Below are 17,595 nucleotides of genomic sequence, written 5' to 3' on the forward strand. Positions count from 1 at the left end.
GTAGGGAAACAAATCCAGTTCACCAGATTAGCCTCCGCCGCTCCAGACCACTGCTCTTAACCACTACACCACACCGGTCACCCAGCAAGCTTCCCTGATAGAGTGGGGATTCGAACCTGGGTATCCCAGATCCTATTCTAACCAGCATACCATGCTGAGTGAGTTCCTGGAGATTTCAAGACAAGGTGCCGGAGATGCGTGTTCTTGTCACTGTGCCACATGCCCAATAGAACTGGGGTGCATTGCCTGGACACCGTGGAAAGAGAGGAGACACAGGAACAGCTTCACTCTTTGGATGAGAAATTAGTAGCGTTCCTCTCTTCACTCATTGGCAGCATGATTTTTAAAAAATGGGAACACTTTTAAAGAGTTCCTGACATATTAAACACATCTTTCTCTGCATTATACATCCTTGGGCCTGTTTAGCATGCTTTGGCAACCTTCTATGGATTGTAACGAGATTTGGCGGCTGCTTCCAGGCAAATGAGAATTAGCTGACTGTTTTGACGTGTGTGGCTTTTGACAAGCAAGAAGTGAATTTAGCACAAACGGAGAACGTCTTCGTTCTGTAGGAATGACTCACGTTATCTTTCTTGGGCCTGGGCTGGAGAAACTACACTGTATGTAACTGGCCAGTGTAAGAGGTGGAGAGTACTTTATGGTTGCCATGGGAACACTACCCAAAATGGCTTCTCCCAGAGGCAATTGATCCCCGCATCATCTGTAATGTGTAGGAAAGGGCATCTTGTCGTTTGGGCCCACACATTGCAGACATGCTCATGTTCCCAGCGCCTTCAAGGAAGGGTGCGGAAACGTGTAATGTGCTGGCTCAAATCCGGATGATTAGCACAAGGAATTGTTAGCTGCAGGGGAGGCCATTTTTAGCAGTACCATAATGTGTGCTCTATAATACATGCTATGCCAAAGAGCCCGAGCTCAGCACTACCATGAGGTGAGGTGTAACAGCTGACTTGGTGGCAGATTTGGAGCATCATTAAGATCAGGAAAGTGGGAGGTGGCTGGGGCGCACTTCACCCAGAAATCCTCTTGTGCATTGAACTGCTGTCTGCGGGAGTGCGGCAGGATCCTCAGGTGCAGTGGCATCCTGGAGGTGAATGAGTCTTCCTGTGGCATGGGTTATGTAGGCAGCAGACACAGTGTACCAGCAGCATATCTTTGAACAGCGGATGCTGGGGACCAAAAGAAGGAAGGGCTGAGGCCTTCGTGCTCTCCTTCTGAGTGTCCCAGAGATAACTGGCTGACTACCGTTGGAATCAGAATCCTGATCTACATGGACCCTTGGTCTTGAGTCTTATATTTTTAATGGATAAATATGCACGCATGGGAGCTGAAGTGCTCTGAAGGAAAGGTCAAGTGAACTAGCTGAGAACTGGAGTGTCTTTTGGAAAATGCATCCATTCGCCGCTCTAATTTCACCTAAAGTCAACAGTAACAGAAGTTTGTCATTTCTGGAGCCTGAGATGATCACGCGCTTTTAGCTGAGCAATGGTCTTAGTTTTTAAACTAATCGATTATATTAAAATAAACAAGTATCTCAGTAAGGGTGATGTGTTGAGTATTGAAAGAGAAGGTTTTTTTTTCTTGTGTCAACAAAAGATGTTTCAGTTTTTCTTTCTAAAATAAAAAAACATGTAGCCCAGTCAAGTGATTGTGTCTACCTATGTTATGTTAAACAGGGATGAAATCTTTGGTCCACAGGCTACTATGTTGCTCCAGAGGTTTTGTACAAGCACTCACTTCTATGAATTAACCTGTGTGTTTACTTTCGTGCATGCGTCTCCCGCTTGCCACCTGCAGAAGACTGCGTGCACCATTCCCTTTGCTTCTCATGCCTTTATATAAAGGTAGATGACTTCTGCTTGGCCTCAAAGCATTATTTACAGTACTGCTTACAGAAGCTAGTTTCTCTGGGCAACACCTTTCTTATGAGATTATGAAAGCAGGTCTGATGGGTTGTTTTTTTCCTGAGGATCCCCTTTTTAAATGGGTGGGGATAGTTGAACAAATGAAGTACTTTTCTGTGGGTCATATTTCAGACTGAAGGTGTTGAGTACTTGGCCCTGAATTTGCCTGTGAACGTGGAGGGGGCACCGTAATAAGAATATGTTCCCCTGTTCTGCTTGGCAAGGGCTTCATGTAATGTATGTATGTGTGCTGCAGGGGAAGGTTTGGAATTTAGTAAGAGATTAAGCAGAGGTAGTGTGCTGCCCTGAAACCATGCATTATGGGAGGAGGTTACATCAAACTACTTTATTTTATTTACTTCATTTATAGTCTACCTTTCTCACTGAGGCTCAAGACAGATTGATTAAAATAATGTAATCTAATAGTATGAGAGACCTAATAATGCAATAGGGCTAAGCTTGCAAAAATGAGAAACAACTTTTTTTTTTTTGCAGGATCAGACATGATATTTCAAGCAGTGCAGAAAATGAAATTACAAAATGTAGAAAACAATGTAGTAAGAGCCGGATAATACATAACAGCCAATAGATAATACAAGAGGAACCCATGAAACATGTGGGGGGTATGTTTGCCCCCCTTCCCTGTCCCCCCCAGCAGTCCCCCTCCCTATTGCTGTGCCCACCTGGTTCCATGCCTCCTCCACTACTTGACCCAGATGGCCAGCCATCATTCCTTCTCACCCACCTGCCTATTTTCAGTGGTGCCACATCAGCAGTGTGTGGGGGAGGGAGGCTCCAGTTCTTCCCCCACCCACTCCTACTGGTGGTCAGGAGACAAGTGCCTGTGTAAGCCCAGACAATTGCTCTCTGTTTGTTTGTTTTTCTGGACCCCCCCCTCCATTTTTTTGAGGTTTGGAATTTTTTCTGCAGACCTGGGGCAGAGCCCCCCCCCCGATCTGAAGGCAAATCTCAAAAGGTGGCCCCAATCCACAGATTTAAGTATCCGCTGCCAGAGCCACATTGACTATTAGATATGTTGATAAAACATACACAGTGACACAGACAAAATTCCTGTTCTCTTTATAAAAGTGCTTTCTGTTATAATGTTGCCCTTACACCCCCTCCTCACCTTCATAAAGCATCACCCCCACCCAGTGATAGAATGGTGAGATTTACAGGCAGGCCCCTGTGTTGTGCTTTCTGGTTGGTCTCTCTCCTTGTCAAACCTCTGCTCTCTGTTCTGCCCTTCCTGTGAACTCCTTTCAACATTCAGAAAAAGGTCGCTCAGCTCTTGAGAATTTCTGCACAATTTTCTCTTAATTTTTATTTATTTGTTTGTTTGCATTTATAGCCCACCCTCATTCCCAGCAAGCTGGGTTCAGAGTGGGTCACAACTTTACACAGTTTTCTCTTTTTATTTATTTATTTATTTGTTGCATTTATAGCCCACCCTCATTCCCAGCAAGCTGGGCTCAAAGTGGGTCAGCAACATTTATTTCTGGGGCAATCGTTAGTATACCTTTATCTCTGTTTCCTGGACTGGCTGGAGGAAAATATTACTGGGAAACTATCCAGGTAGCTTGTCATTTCTGTGCCCTTTGTCAAGGACTTCAAAGAGAATTCAGTCAGATCAGTTGGGAACTGTGCATTCAGATGGCATAGACTGTTCTGGGATGCCAGAGGGCTGAGCGGGCACATCAAGATAATAATGAGAGTCCCGGCTGATGTATTTTGCTTTCCATTTGGCTGCTGGTGGTATAGAACCCCTCTCCCCAATCTAATTTCCTCTTCCCATCCTCAGATCAATTTACCAACTTTAGAAACACCAGGGGGAGAGAGTGGAAAAACAGAAGGTCTCCTCAGTGTTCAGCAGTTTCATGCAGTCACAGCAAACAGCATATGTACCCCACAAGGGATGCCTGCCATTACAAAAGAGCATTTCCCCTTTGTAGACATCGGAGGCCGTCAAGAAATATGTTTCTTTCTTCTGATGAAAATTGACCACATTCTAAACTGAAAGATTATCACATACAGAGAGGCTTGCTCACAGGAAGTGTTGTTGCATGGGTAGTCTCTTTTGTTGCTTGATAATGAATTGAAAAGTTTTACACCCGATAAACTCCTAACTGGTTATTTTAGAGTCCTTTAGCTTTGTGTATCCAAAAAAACCCAGCTACCTTGAAATTTGCATGCACCTCTGTTTGGAAGAGCCTTTAGCTGCAGTACATATCTTTTTTTGAAAAATAACAACGGCCCTGTGGTTTAATCCTGCCTGCAGTTCTTAGTCACTTCTCATAGCCGTTTCCAGATGCTGGAGTCAGGGCTGCTGCCTTGATGTTTTGTGTATGGGCTTCCTGGAAGCATCTGGCTGGCCACTGCTGAGAACAGGATGCTGGTCTAGTTGGACCCTTGATCTGATCCAGAAGGGCCCGTCCTTATTTTTCTTCTCAATTTTTGCCATACAACTTAGTGAAGACTATAGCACTTCTGCACACAGTTATGAACTTCTGGTTCCCCAGCTGAAAGCCATTGTTTGAAGGGCAGAAACACATTTCTGGGCCAAGGGACCTTTGTGTCTCTTTGTCACTCTGCGCTGCTCTGCTTGCCTAGCGTTGATTACCAAGCCATGACAGTGTTCAGTTTGAGAGCAGCCTACTGCATCCAAGCACTATTTATTTTATGTATCTTATGGCATTTGTAGATCTTCTTTCAAGGCTGCATTGTTTCTGTGTACAAAAACATAAATAAAATAAAATCACTTAGAATGCCAATAAAATGAAACCTGATTCATTAATACAATATCAGCCAACTTACACCAAGAATCAGTAAAAAGCTCTTCTGTTGCCTTACAAGCTCTCTTAAAGGAGACTAGGGAAGGTATCGCCCTCATGTCACACAGAAGTGGAGCCACCACCCGAAAGGCCATGGTCCACATAACCTCCTTGCAGGAAGGATCAAACAGAAGAAGTTGCTGGGAAGGCAAGAGTTGGCACACAGGTTTATATAGGGTGAGATGGCCCTTCAGATATGTGGGTCCTAGGTCATGCAGGATTGGCTCAGCCTTTAGTGTTGCCCCCTGTGCACTGACACACTCAGCAGTGGTGGCCGAACTGCCTTTAAGGAAAGCTCCTTAATAAATCTCTGGCAAGAACTAACTCTCCCCACCAGTTACCCAGACACAGTTTGAGACCTACCACCACAGAGGAAGTGAAATTTTGATTTGCTTCACTGATACCCTGTCCTTTCCTTTCCCTCAAGCTCCCTCGAATCAAAGGTCTTGAGCAGTGAATGGGGAGCCTTTATTTCTTTAAGGAAAATATGGTGGAGAGATACTTGGCCACCGCCAATGTCGTTCTTGGATCTCTATCCGCCAGCAAAAAGGGGATTGCTTTATCTTTTGTTACGGTGGCAGGTAATTTAATTAAGATAGGAGTAATCCATTGATTGCGATAAGAATTGTATTGGGGGCATTCCAACATCATATGGGCTAATGAATCCACTGTCTTCAGATCACATGGACAAAGCCTATCTGAGTAAGGTAAATTGACATATCTTCCATTTAACACCGCCAAAGGTGTGGCATTCAGGTGAGCAAGCATAAATGCTCTATGGTAACGTGGGACTATTAAGTGTTAAAATAAGCTGGAGTTCGCAAAGATGGAAGGGTAACCAAGAATTGGGTAGAGGCTTATACCCTATCTTTCTCACCTATGGAACCCAAAGTGGCTTACATTGTTCTTTTCTCCTCCATTTTATCTTCACAACAACCCTGTAAGGTAGGTTAGTCTGAGAGTATGTGATGGGTCTATGGTTTCCCAGCAAGCTCCCATGACAGACTGAGGATTCAAACCTGGGTCTTCCAGATTCTTGTCCAAGACTAACAATTTCACCACAGTGGCTGACTCTGGATATAACAACTAGGATTCTGATGTAGCTGCTGTCTAAAATACAGGGTGCATTCGCTTAAGAAAGTGATTTTGTTATGATGAAGTTACATTTTTGTATGATGAAGAAAGACCCAAAGACGTGCTTGTGCTCCAGAGATCAAAAACACAATGAGGTATTTATCTTTCTCAACCGGAACTTCTATAATTGGACTCCTGTAATTGGATGTATTTTTCAGTAGGAGCATCTTGCAACACACTCCCCTGGTAAAGCACGGAAGCAGCACAGATGCACACTGCTTACTTTTTCAGTTGCTAAAGATATGGCACTTGATGTGTGTTTTCAAGAAGGCTGTAGACCACCATTCTTGTGCAAGAAAGAAGAAATGGGCAGAAGAGGAGGATTAGAGCAAGGGTCTCCAATTCTGTTGAGCTATGGACCCATTTGGATCCTGAGAACTGGTAGTGGGTGTCACCACAGAATGGCTGCCACTGGGGGCTGAGGGCAGTTACAAACTTTTGAGAGTTCCCAAGTCAAGTGTTGCCGTACCTACAACGGAGACAGCTGTTTTTGAATGGCTGCTCTCTGCAGACACAATGGTCATGCCTCCTGGGTTCTTCTGAAGCATTTCCTACTCTGGTGAAGCTGAGAAAATCCAAGACTGGCTCTTTGCTTTAGGGAAGAGATAAGAACATAAGAAAGGCCGTGCTGGATCAGACCAAGGCCCATCAAGTCCAGCAGTCTGTTCACACAGTGGCCCAACCAGGTGCCTCTAGGAAGCCCACAAACAAGACAACTTCAGCAGCATTGTCCTGCCTGTGTTCCACAGCACCTAATGTAATAGGCACACTCCTCTGATCCTGGAGAGAATGATTTGTTGAAGAAGTAAATGGGTGCTAGGAAACGCATTGGTGGGTGCCACGGTGTACATGGGCACCATGCTTGGGATTACTGGGTTGGACTGAGGGCACTTTTAGCAAGCTCCCCTTTTATTAACCTCTGCATCAGTTCTACGTCACAACAGTTTGCTACTATGACATGATACAGGTATACCGTGCAGTTCATGACTCTGAAGAAGAGAAAACAGGAAGTTTAGTGAAGGTGAAACTTCTGTGTGGTATAAAACACATCATCTTTGTCTGATGCTCAGGCGAATGTTTTTTTCCTCAGCATGTTGTAGCTGTGTTCCATATGGGTTTTGTACATGCACAGAAAGTGTCAGTAGTCAAAAAGGGCAAGAGTCCAGTAGCACCTTAAAGACTAACAAAAATATTTTCTGGTAGGGTACTCTTGCCCTTTTTGACTACTGCAAACAGACTAACACGGCTACCCACTGAGAAAGTGTCAGGAGAGGGCCAAAAACGCATGGTCCCTTAACCCACTTTATTCCCCGTTTCAGCCAGGATCAAATTGACTCGGGCTGGGGGGAAAATGTACGCATTACCTTGAAAAGCAGGGATGAAACTGTGTGCAAATCCATCCATGTAAACAGAAAGTGCGGGAGACGTGCACAGTTCCTGTTTAGCTTGCAACGCCCCTGGTAATTGGTTGTTTCCCGGGGCAGGGAAGGCCCTCATTGGTCAATTTGAAACGACCAATCACCGGGGGCGTGGGGGGTTGCCAAACTAAACAGGAATTTCATGTCTCCTGCACTTTCTGTTTACATGGATCGATTGGTACAGTTTCGTCCCTGCTTTTCAAGGTAATGCGTACAGTTCCCCCCCCACCAGACCGGGTAATTTTGATCCTGGCTGAAACGGGGAATAAAGTGGGTTAAGGGACCGTGTGTTTTTGGCCTAGATCTCATGATGCTGATTTGGTTTGCTCCACATTTGCAGCCGATTCCTATCGTTTCCCCTCTGATTTGATTCTTTGACTGTTTGCTTTGTGTAAAGCCATCTGACTGGTGGTTTGCTTAAAGCTTTGTGACTTAGAGCTTCAGCTTTGCTAGGCCTACCAAAGAAAAAGGTTTCATTTGGTATCCAAAATGGCTTTCCCCATACCAAATGAGTGCATGACATGGTGAAGTCATACAAATGCTATACCTAGTGAACGAGATGGTCACAGTGAAGCAAATGAAATATACCCATGATGGCATAAGAACATAAGAAAGGCCATGCTGGATCAGACCAAGGTCCATCAAGTCCAGCAGTCGGTTCCCACAGTGGCCAAGCAGCAGCATTATCCTACCTGTGTTCCACAGCTCCTAATATAATAGGCATGTTCCTCTGATACTGGAGAGAATAAGTATGCATATAGTATTCATTTTGACTAGTAGCTGTGGATAGCCCTATCCTCCATAGGAAACAGATTTGCATAGCATCTGGGCCTGAGGAAGGAAGCATGTGGGGCAAACAGGAGATGAGGAAGCAAGTAAACCCTGGTAAGATTGCTGGTAAGGGGGCTTGTGTGACTGAGTGGTCCTCCATTAACCCCTTCCCAGTCCACTGCACAGAAATTGCTTAAGTGTGTCAGAGAAGGCTAGGCTAGAACCGTTTCCCATGATATCTAGTTTGCAGACCGAATATTCTTATTGTGGTAGAATTGGCTTTGAACTTGCACACTCTGCCCCCAGAACAAAAGCCTGCAGCACATTTGGGTTCTAACCTCATTCTTGTTATTTCTGCCTTCACCTTTTTTTGCAGAGAATTTTTTTCCTGTGGTGGTGTTTTCAGTCTTGTAAACTGTGATCTGTAGTCTGAAATGGAACAATCTAGAAAGAAGGCTTACCCTCTCATATGTTGTTTTGTTAGGCACTGGTTTGAATCTGTAGAGGATTGTGAGATCCTTTACGGTTGCCTTTTTTTTTAAGGCAGAGAACATGCTTTTTTTAATGGGATTCTTGCCATTAAGAACTAGTCGGGGAAAAAATAAAATATGCATACAGAGCTGAGGGACTAGAATATAAACAAAACCTTTAATATCTTCAGTGTGTAACACGAATACATGAAGAATTAGCAAATAGTTCAGATTTAGGCTCCTCAGGAGAGTCGTCTTCCCTCTGCCATTTGTGGGGCAGGAGAATATATTCTTGGGCCACTGTTCCCTTTTCATAGTGGCCTTCTAATGAAGACTAACAAGTGGAACAAGCGGAGGGGGGGGGTACAGGTAATCATCATTGGGCAATTCGGAAACCCCATCCACTTGCCAAATCCTCTCCTCTGATTCTGTCAGGGTCCTGAGTAGGCTGATCTCTTTTTCCTCTCCCAACTGATTCTTAGCTTTTCAACTTTCCATCCCTTCTGGAATGTTTTCAGTTGTCATCAGGCCATTTTTGAGGGTTCCCTCTCTTTTAATTTATAAAGTCATCTTTTTCTGCGTACCCATGGAGTCCCCTGGGTTTCTACATACCCATACCTGATGATGATCATAATTATCATCATTATCATTATTTAGGTCATTTATCAACTGCTTTTCCACCCAAAGTTGCTCAATGCAATAGGCTGAAACAATTCCTGTGTAGTTCACCAAACATCTAAAACCATCAACAGTACAGGTACAAAGCTATAGCTGATAACAGGTGCCATTCTTCCTCTATCCATCTTGAAGCTTCTGAAAAATAAAGTTTTTCATTTCAGTCCAGCATGCCCTGTAAGGTCAATGCCAGCTTCATTTCCAGGATAAGAGAGTTCCGCAATCTGGGGGAGGGAAGTCAAAAAGCACTCCTCTCAGTCTTTGCCAGTCTAACCTCCTTTAAGGGTGGCTCCTAGGAGAGCACCATGCATGATTCTGAAGTCCAAGCAGGCTGGTTAAGGGTGAAGGCAGTTTTTTTTAGAGAAGATGGTCCACCTTGCCTCTGGGTGGTCCAGTTTTGCAGCTTTCCTTGCCACACAAGGGCCAGCCAGTTTACTTTTCGATAAATGAAGAGTCCCCAGCAGAAGGTTGACCCTCTGGGCACTTTTGGAATTTGGAGGAATGGTACTGAGCACCACCACATAGTGGCTGTACTTTTAAAATAAAGTTTAATTAAAATGAAATGTTCAGGGGTGGGGAATGAGATTTCAGTTTTAGTAGATGTTCTTTCCACTCTTTCCCTTCCTGGTTTTTCCTCAAGTAAAAGACATACCCTTCCAATCCTGCCAAGGAATATGCTTGTAATACCCCAGTTTGTTCATTCGTTCGTTCTTTTTTTCTTTCTTTCTCTCTCTCTCACTCACACACACACACACACACTGTTCTCCGCTTGCTTTATGTTAGGCTCAACAATTGCTTGTCCTGCACTGATTTCAAAGCCAAGAGGGTGTCTGTTCCTTTGCATAAAAAACTATTTGAAAAATGTAACTGCCCTGCTGTATATTATCAATTGAAAAAATGCTTCTGCCTTTGCAGTGTCTTTATTCAAGTGGCCTGTGTGCTGCATGGAGCTTTAGTGTCCATGTATATACGTGCATGTGTTCTACAGGCAAGATGTACCCATTCCCCATTTACAGATATAATTTCTACAGACCTGGGAGAGGAAGTTAATATCTACAACTCTTAACAACCTGCACTAAACATTTTAACAAGGAACCCCACCCCCCAAAAAAAACACAATAGGAAAAGTGCTTTGCCAGGGTGACCATCCTTGTCTTTGCTGTCTGATGGAATTGCTTTTCATAATTTGTAATCTGCCTTGAGTCTTAGTGACAAAGGCAAACTATAAATAAAGTTGATCATACTGCTGATAATTCATAAATAGAGACAGCTGCGTCATATGAAATATACATGTAGAGTTTCCAAATATGGCTCCTTCTAACTTACCTTTGAATTGTGTCCCCTTTGTGAAATAATGCAATAATAACTTCAGTTTTTATTGGTCCTTTTTCTGACCCCCCCCCCCAATCTTTCCTCTCCATCCTCCCTTCCATTAAAGGGAGAAAAATCCTTGGGTGTCCATTATTTTTAAGTGCCTTGCATCAAAATGCTAACTGGTATAAACTGTGTATGAGTGACTACGTCTGTTATAAACATAATTTCTGGGATAGAAGAACACAAAACAGTCTTGCTGTGTAAATGTCACACTTCCGTTGCGTTGGCCTTATTTGGGTCCATTTATGATGGTTGGTAACCAAGCTGGTTGTCAAGAAACAAGATTTATGGAAAGACCTGTTTTGGGCTGAGATGCCAAAAGAAAAGGCATGGTGTCTTTGGAAGAGAGCATTTTTCGAGTGCATGTAGAATAGAATGTTGTGTTCTTTGGATGTTGTTTTAACATACGTTTCTTTAAAACTGTCTTAGGGCGAAGGCTGTCGTACCGTTCCTCTTTCCGGCCACGTAGGATTTGACAGTCTGCCTGACCAACTGGTTAATAAATCAGTTAGCCATGGTTTCTGTTTCAACATCCTGTGTGTGGGTGAGTACTTCTTTTTTCCCCTTTGCTGCTTCCACTTTTGGGAAATTCTGATGCTGTATGTGGGTCTGTTTGTGCTGCTCAAAGTCACATGTAGGTAAACTGGGCAAACAAGTAAGCCTTTGATTTATCTAGAAATCACATCCTGAGTCATCTGATTGAGTTTTATGCCAGACTAATAAGTTTCACTGTCTCTTTGGGAGGTCTGAAGATGATGGGATGGGATGAGCTCTATGTTGCTGGGCAAATGAACAGCAAAAACAGAGAGGCTGATACTGAAGGCCTGTAGGGTTCTAAGGCCTGTGCTGTTTGTGCCCAGCTGCAAGCTGGGAAATAAGCTAGATAACCTTGTTTCAAGCCTGTGCGTAATAGAATGAAAAGAAATCTATGGGTTCTGTCAACCATGCTGCTGCTTTGTATACAAGTTCACCTGCTCTATTTAGGCCTAGTTCACACGAACAGGCAATGATAAAAGCCAGCCTGTTTCTAGTGGGGGAATTGCAGGGATGAATGCTTCTCCATTTAAAAAAAAACCAAACACCCTTCATGTAGAAAACTTACCTGCAAGGGAGAAAGCTAGTTTTCTATATGCAGGGGAGGGGATCTTTTCAGACTAGGGTATGGGAGAATCAAGGTTCAAATCTCCACTCTGCCATGAAGCTCACTGGGTGAACTTGAACTAGTTATTCTTTCTCAGCCAACCTATCAGGGTTGTAATGTGGAAGAAATGGAGGAGAATGATGCACAAGTACCCTGAGCTCCTTGGCAGAAAGAGGGGATAAAAATGTGCTTAATAAATAACAAGTAAATCTTGGCAGTGGTGTAAGTTCTGTCAGGCAAAAGGGCATCTGCTTGGATGGGGTACAAAATGGGCAACAAAAGCCATGCAATATATATTCAGAATGATGCTGTCTCAGAATGTTTCTGTTTATGCTTAATACCTCTGACAGATGCCTCCAAGTTGGTCAGAGGTGCGATTCTTATTTTTATATGTCTGTTACATTTTTGTTCTTCTTTTCAACAAAAAATGTCTCCCCACATGGCTCACATCAATTAAAAGTCCAAGTCCAATTGAGCATCAGCCCCTGAATACAAACTTGACAGCTATTTCAATTACAGAGATAATAAAATAGGCCAGTGAATTACCATATGCAAATAAGCAATGGCCAGGATTTCGTATTGTTGTTTTTTTAAATAGCAAATAACTGAAGTGTCAACCTAGATTGGGAAAGGGGGTTGAAAATACTTCTTGCAAGCATTGTTCATGAAGTCAAAAGGCTGACTTGCTCATTGACTGCCTTTTGCGTGAAGCTGCTGCGTTGCTATATGTAGATAGCTGGAGAACTGTTGGGGGGTTGTTCTAGTTTCAAGGTAACACTAATGGAGGATGACAGGTGCACTTGAAGCAGTATTCCTCTATTTAGGAAGAAAGAGAAGCACTGTGTCTTAGTTATTCATCCTTCCCTCAGTGGTGCTGTTCATGTCTGCGGCTAGCAATGTTAAAAGTATTTGTTAAATCCCCCTTTTTATAACATGTTTTCAACTGCCTCTCATATAGACATATGGAGTTACCGTACTTATACCAAGTCAGACTGTTGGTCCTCATTGCTTATATTGTCTACTCTGACTGGCCTTTGGCTCTCCAAGGTCTCAGGCAGAGAAAGGCCCTCCTCTGTATATTTTATTGGAGATCTTTTCAGTTGGAGGTGCTAGGGATTGCACCCAGGACAGTCTGATTGCAAAGCTTATGCTCTCTATACAACAGAGTTTTGGCCCCTTTCCCGACTTCCAAATGTGGGCTGAGACATTTCCATTATATTGTTGCATCTGCATAGGCTTATTCAGATTTGCTATTTTCTGGGATGTGGAATGGTATAATATAGCCCAGTCTCGTCAGATCTCGAAAGCTAAGCAGGTCAGTACTTGGATGGGAGACCTCCAAGGAGGACCCTGAAGAAGGCAATGGCAAACCACTCCACTTCTCACTTGCCTTCAAAGCCCCTTGCTGGGGTCGCCATAGGTCGGCTGTGACTTGATGGCACTTCACACACACACATTTCCTGGGATTGCAAGAAGACATATCTGGAGGCATCTTTGGTTGAAGAGAGAGCTCCAGGGAAACTAGCCAGAACAGAAAGGGAGCCTCTACAGTTGGCCAGAACAGATCATGTGGAACTGCTTAATTTTTAGTGGTAGAGCATCTAGGGCTGGGGCTCAGCAGTAGAACACCTGCTTGGCATGCAGGCGATCCCAGGTTCAATTTCCAGCATCTCCAGTTAAAGGGACTAGGCAAGATGTGAAAGACCTCTGCCTGAGACCTTGGAGAGCCGCTGCCGGTCCGAGTAGACAATACTGACTGATGGACCAAGGGTCTGATTCAGTATAAGGCAGCTTCATATGTTCATATATGTTCTACAGACAATTTGTGGTCTGGGATCTTAGCAAAATTAAACAAACGATGCTTTTAGGATCTTAGCAAAATTAAACAAACAATGAAAGCGTTCTAAAAAACCCTTCCTGAACAGGAAGGCATTGAATAGCATCTTAAAAGACAGACTTTGGGTAACATGTCCTGCAATGTTTGGGCCACTATTAGACAGGCTCTGCTTCAAGTATTTGCCAATCCAGCCTTCTGAATAGTCAGAATTCTCAGCAGTGCTGCTTCTGTGGATATTAATGGGAATGAGGGCTGATAAGGAGACAGGTACTTCCTGAGGTTTGCTGGTCTTGGGCTGCATGGGGCTTTATAAGTAGGAACCAGCACCTTGAATTAAACCATAAGCCAAACAGACAGTGCTCCTGCCTTTGAAACTGGTATGCAAAGTGTGTTGCAGTTGTTGGACCCTGATGTTGCAAATGCATGGCTTATAGTCGCAGAAGCTCTTTGGTCTAGGAAAGGCTGCCTCCTAAAAACCTGATCCAAAGTGCTTCTTGCTGCAGATTCTCTAAATGCAGCTCTGGATCCAGGAGCAGTCCTCAGGTTGCAGACCAGATTAGCTAAGGATCATGATGCAGCACTTATAATATCTGACTCTTTCTTGTCTACATTGCTGGTTCTGTCAGATGTAGCTCCTGTCAAGATGGGAGTGAAGGGGCTGTAGGCTCATGAGAACAGCACAGCAAAAAAAGATGCCGTTCTCAACTAGAAAGTATTTATTTACAAAAAACATTTGAGGGGAATCCTAGACCATGCAAACAGACTACAAATATATCTATTTCTGGGCCTACTTTCCTCCAGTGTCCTTTTAGATGACCCAGCAAATTGCTAGTGACAGAAAAGCAGTGCATCTCTTGGTCGATCGTGGTGCTGCAAAACTGTCTTAAAGCTGTCGTAAAGTACGCTGCTAGAAAATGGGGTAGGACAAAGAAGGGTGAGGGCCAGGATCAGGTGCAAGTGCAGATGATTGTCTCTCAGGCAAGTCTTCTTGTTGCTCAGACTAGTGAGCAAACTTGGAAGCTTTTGTAGGGGTTAGGCACATGGCCCTAGTGCCATATGACACGCTCTTTTTTTAAAGCATTTTATTAAATGTATTGTTAACAAAATTACAATAAACAAAATAAATAAAAAATAAAAAAATACAAATACAGTAGTTTACTACTTTAACCAGAGACACAGTTGAAATTTCTCACATGATGTCACTCAGTTCCCCGGTCTGAGATCACCTGGGTTTCTTCAGCTACCAGAAGTCTGCAACCATCATCTTTTCCATTCTTCTCTCAGACTGTTGCTGAGATTACCTGTTTAGTTTATTTGTATGGCCTTTCCCAATAAAAACAAAATTATTTATAATAAAGGTATTTAATGTGGTTCAAAAGGATTTAGCATCTCAATTTTTGAGAGTTGCAAGTTATCCTTTGATGGTATGTATGAAAGAAAACCTAGACACTGTATCTCCCCACCCCATAAAATAAGTATTCTTTTGGATGCAAGTTTGCTGTGTTTCATTACATTTTACCAACAGAAGAACTTGGAGAATTATATCAAAGAGTTTGAAGTAGTTCTAAATAACTCCCTTCACTTGAGGCAAAAAGCAAAAAGGAGAGTTTAGATCATAGCATCAGCCAAAATTAGTTCACATGAATTTTTTAAAAATTGCAAATAGCAATTAAAAATCGATACAAAACATTCAAGAGCATTCTCATAGAATTATAGAGTTGGAAGGGACCACCAGGGTCATCTAGTCCAACCCCCTGCACAATGCAGGAATTTCACAACTACCTCCCCCCCACACACACACACACCCAGTGACCAGAAGATGGCCAAGATGCCTTCCCTCTCATCATCTCAGTTGAGCTGGAGCCGGGCATGATGGAAGGGACCCTGACTGCTTCCTGCCCTCGTTCTGGTAGCCTCAGTGATGTTATTTGGAAGCTTGAGGGGGGAGTTCTTAGATGGGGCTAGATCCAGGATGACGGAATGGCTAAATAACTGGGTAATCTGCTGGAAGCCAGGAAGTTCTCTAAGGCCCAGAGCAATGTTAACAAACCATGGTTAAACTGAGCATGATATCTACCTATCCACCATGGTTAAAGATTGGATGCAAATCATGGTGTAGATTTGCAAACCATAGAAAAGTATTGCATCTCTCAAATAGCAAACCCTGGTTAAGATAGCGTGCCTGCCACCCTATCCACTGGGTTTGCAAGGTGATAAAGAGGTCTTGCTTCTGTTGAATTATACAAACTCTGAAGGGATGCGGATTTGCTTGATAAGCGAAACCATAGTTTCATTGTACATTTGTAATCTTAACTAAGGTTATCACTAATCATGGTTAGATGTCATGTCTGCACCGAGTGTGGACGGGTGCCCTGGCCATTGTTCCTTGGATACAGTTTTGGCAACCACCTTGCAGCCTTCCAGTTCAGTGAATCAATCTTATAAACCTTCCACTGCCTTGTACAGCCTCTGTTGTGCTGTCTATCTTATTTAGTGTGTGTGAGAGAGATAAAGCAGAAGCGGTTGGCAGTACATCTCCAGCCATCACCTTTGGGGAGGCTGGAGCAAACCACTGTTACATTAGCCTGGAATTGTACTGTAAGTAAATGAGGCTCCCCTGCAGGGGATTTAATAAAATCTAGACTGTCTGCTATGATGATACTGTATTAGAATAGGGAATTGTTGAGGCTGTCCAAGCATTAGCTTGATCCTGCTAGTCATCAGTTGTTAGAAAATAAGTCTCAGTGTTTTAATAATGCTAATACTTAGCCATTATGTACCGTATCACTTCACAATATTCAGAGCATGTGATCGCAGTAATTCTTAGCACAAACAATGGAATGGACAGAAATTTCCCACTGGTATATTTTTTCAGTAGTCAAGTCAGTAGAAAAATTTTCATTTCTAAAAATGCATTGTTTCATAACAATAGTCATGCAATGAATGGGCACGTACAATACTGTTCAAGTTGGGTTGTTCAAAAGTTATCATTAACTATTTTTTCAGGCGTTCTTAGGATATTAAACATCTCTTATTCACTCTGTTTACTCATTAAAAAAGCATTAAATTAAAACCAAAAAATGCAAATCCAAAATCATGTTATGTTATTATACCTTTATTGGCTGAAAATACAATCAAAAGACTTGCTTGAGCTGATAGACTGATTGATTTGAAGGCACTGGAAATTCTTCTGATTTCACAGCCCTTCAGAAAACCCACCGATCGTGAATTACATTACAACCCAGTAAAGTAGGCAAATATGTTCTGTACCATGTTGCAGAAGGCTTTGAGTTCAAAGAGATGAAAATGTGGGACCTCTGTTATTAATTTCTTTTGTTATCCACGTTTGTTAGCAGAGATTGTGCCAAACAGTACAAGGTTCTATTTCTGTATATTGGAGGGAAAGGTTTCAAATGTAGGAAGGAATTGGGTGCTTTGTGCTTGCTCATCAGAGGTTAGAGTCTGGCCAGCCCTTGTCTTATTTGAGCCTGGCAAAAACTTCCCAGCCTTGGCAAGCTGTGACAGATCACACCTTAAAAGCTTGGTGAACATCAGGAAATGTTGCTGTGGAACTGATCCAGGATGGAAATGTAGAGAGAGCTGGGATTGGTTTGAAACGTTCAATTCCAGGAAACTCTTGATTTTGAAAGCAATAAATCAATATGCTTCCCTCCTAGCATGAACTGTGTGAACAGCTGAGCCAATCTGCATCTCCTCCTAATCAGGGCCTGACTTCTGTGGTTTGTTCCGGGAAGTCTGAAGCTCATTAAACAGCTGTTAACTTCCTTATCAATGATCCAAATGGGGCCAGTTACACATTCTCTTTATTAGAGCCAACTGGAAATTACAAAGCAATATGCTCGTTTTTGAGTTGTATAGAACTCTTCCTCAGGCTTGATGTTAAAGCAAAAAAAAGGAAGAGAGGGAAAAAATATCTTAATGGTAGAAGGCATGGTAGAAGCTCCATCTTAAATATAAATGTAAAGGTAGTCCCCAGTGTAAACACTGGGTCATTACTG

At 43.0% G+C, this 17,595-nt stretch overlaps 1 protein-coding gene across 4 annotated transcripts in view; it reads left to right on the plus strand.

The window, feature by feature from the left end:
- Window positions 1–17,595, plus strand: part of SEPTIN6 (septin 6) — a 50,064-nt gene that overhangs the window by 4,057 nt on the left and 28,412 nt on the right. For all 4 annotated transcript variants that reach the window (XM_056859191.1, XM_056859189.1, XM_056859192.1 and 1 more), the window contains exon 2: window positions 11,028–11,142. In XM_056859191.1, coding sequence (XP_056715169.1) covers window positions 11,028–11,142 — 115 coding nt within the window. The remainder of the gene's footprint in view (window positions 1–11,027; window positions 11,143–17,595) is intronic.

Source organism: Euleptes europaea, chromosome 13 (assembly GCF_029931775.1).
Source record: "Euleptes europaea isolate rEulEur1 chromosome 13, rEulEur1.hap1, whole genome shotgun sequence".
In the NCBI taxonomy this organism is placed as follows: Eukaryota; Metazoa; Chordata; class Lepidosauria; order Squamata; family Sphaerodactylidae; genus Euleptes; species Euleptes europaea.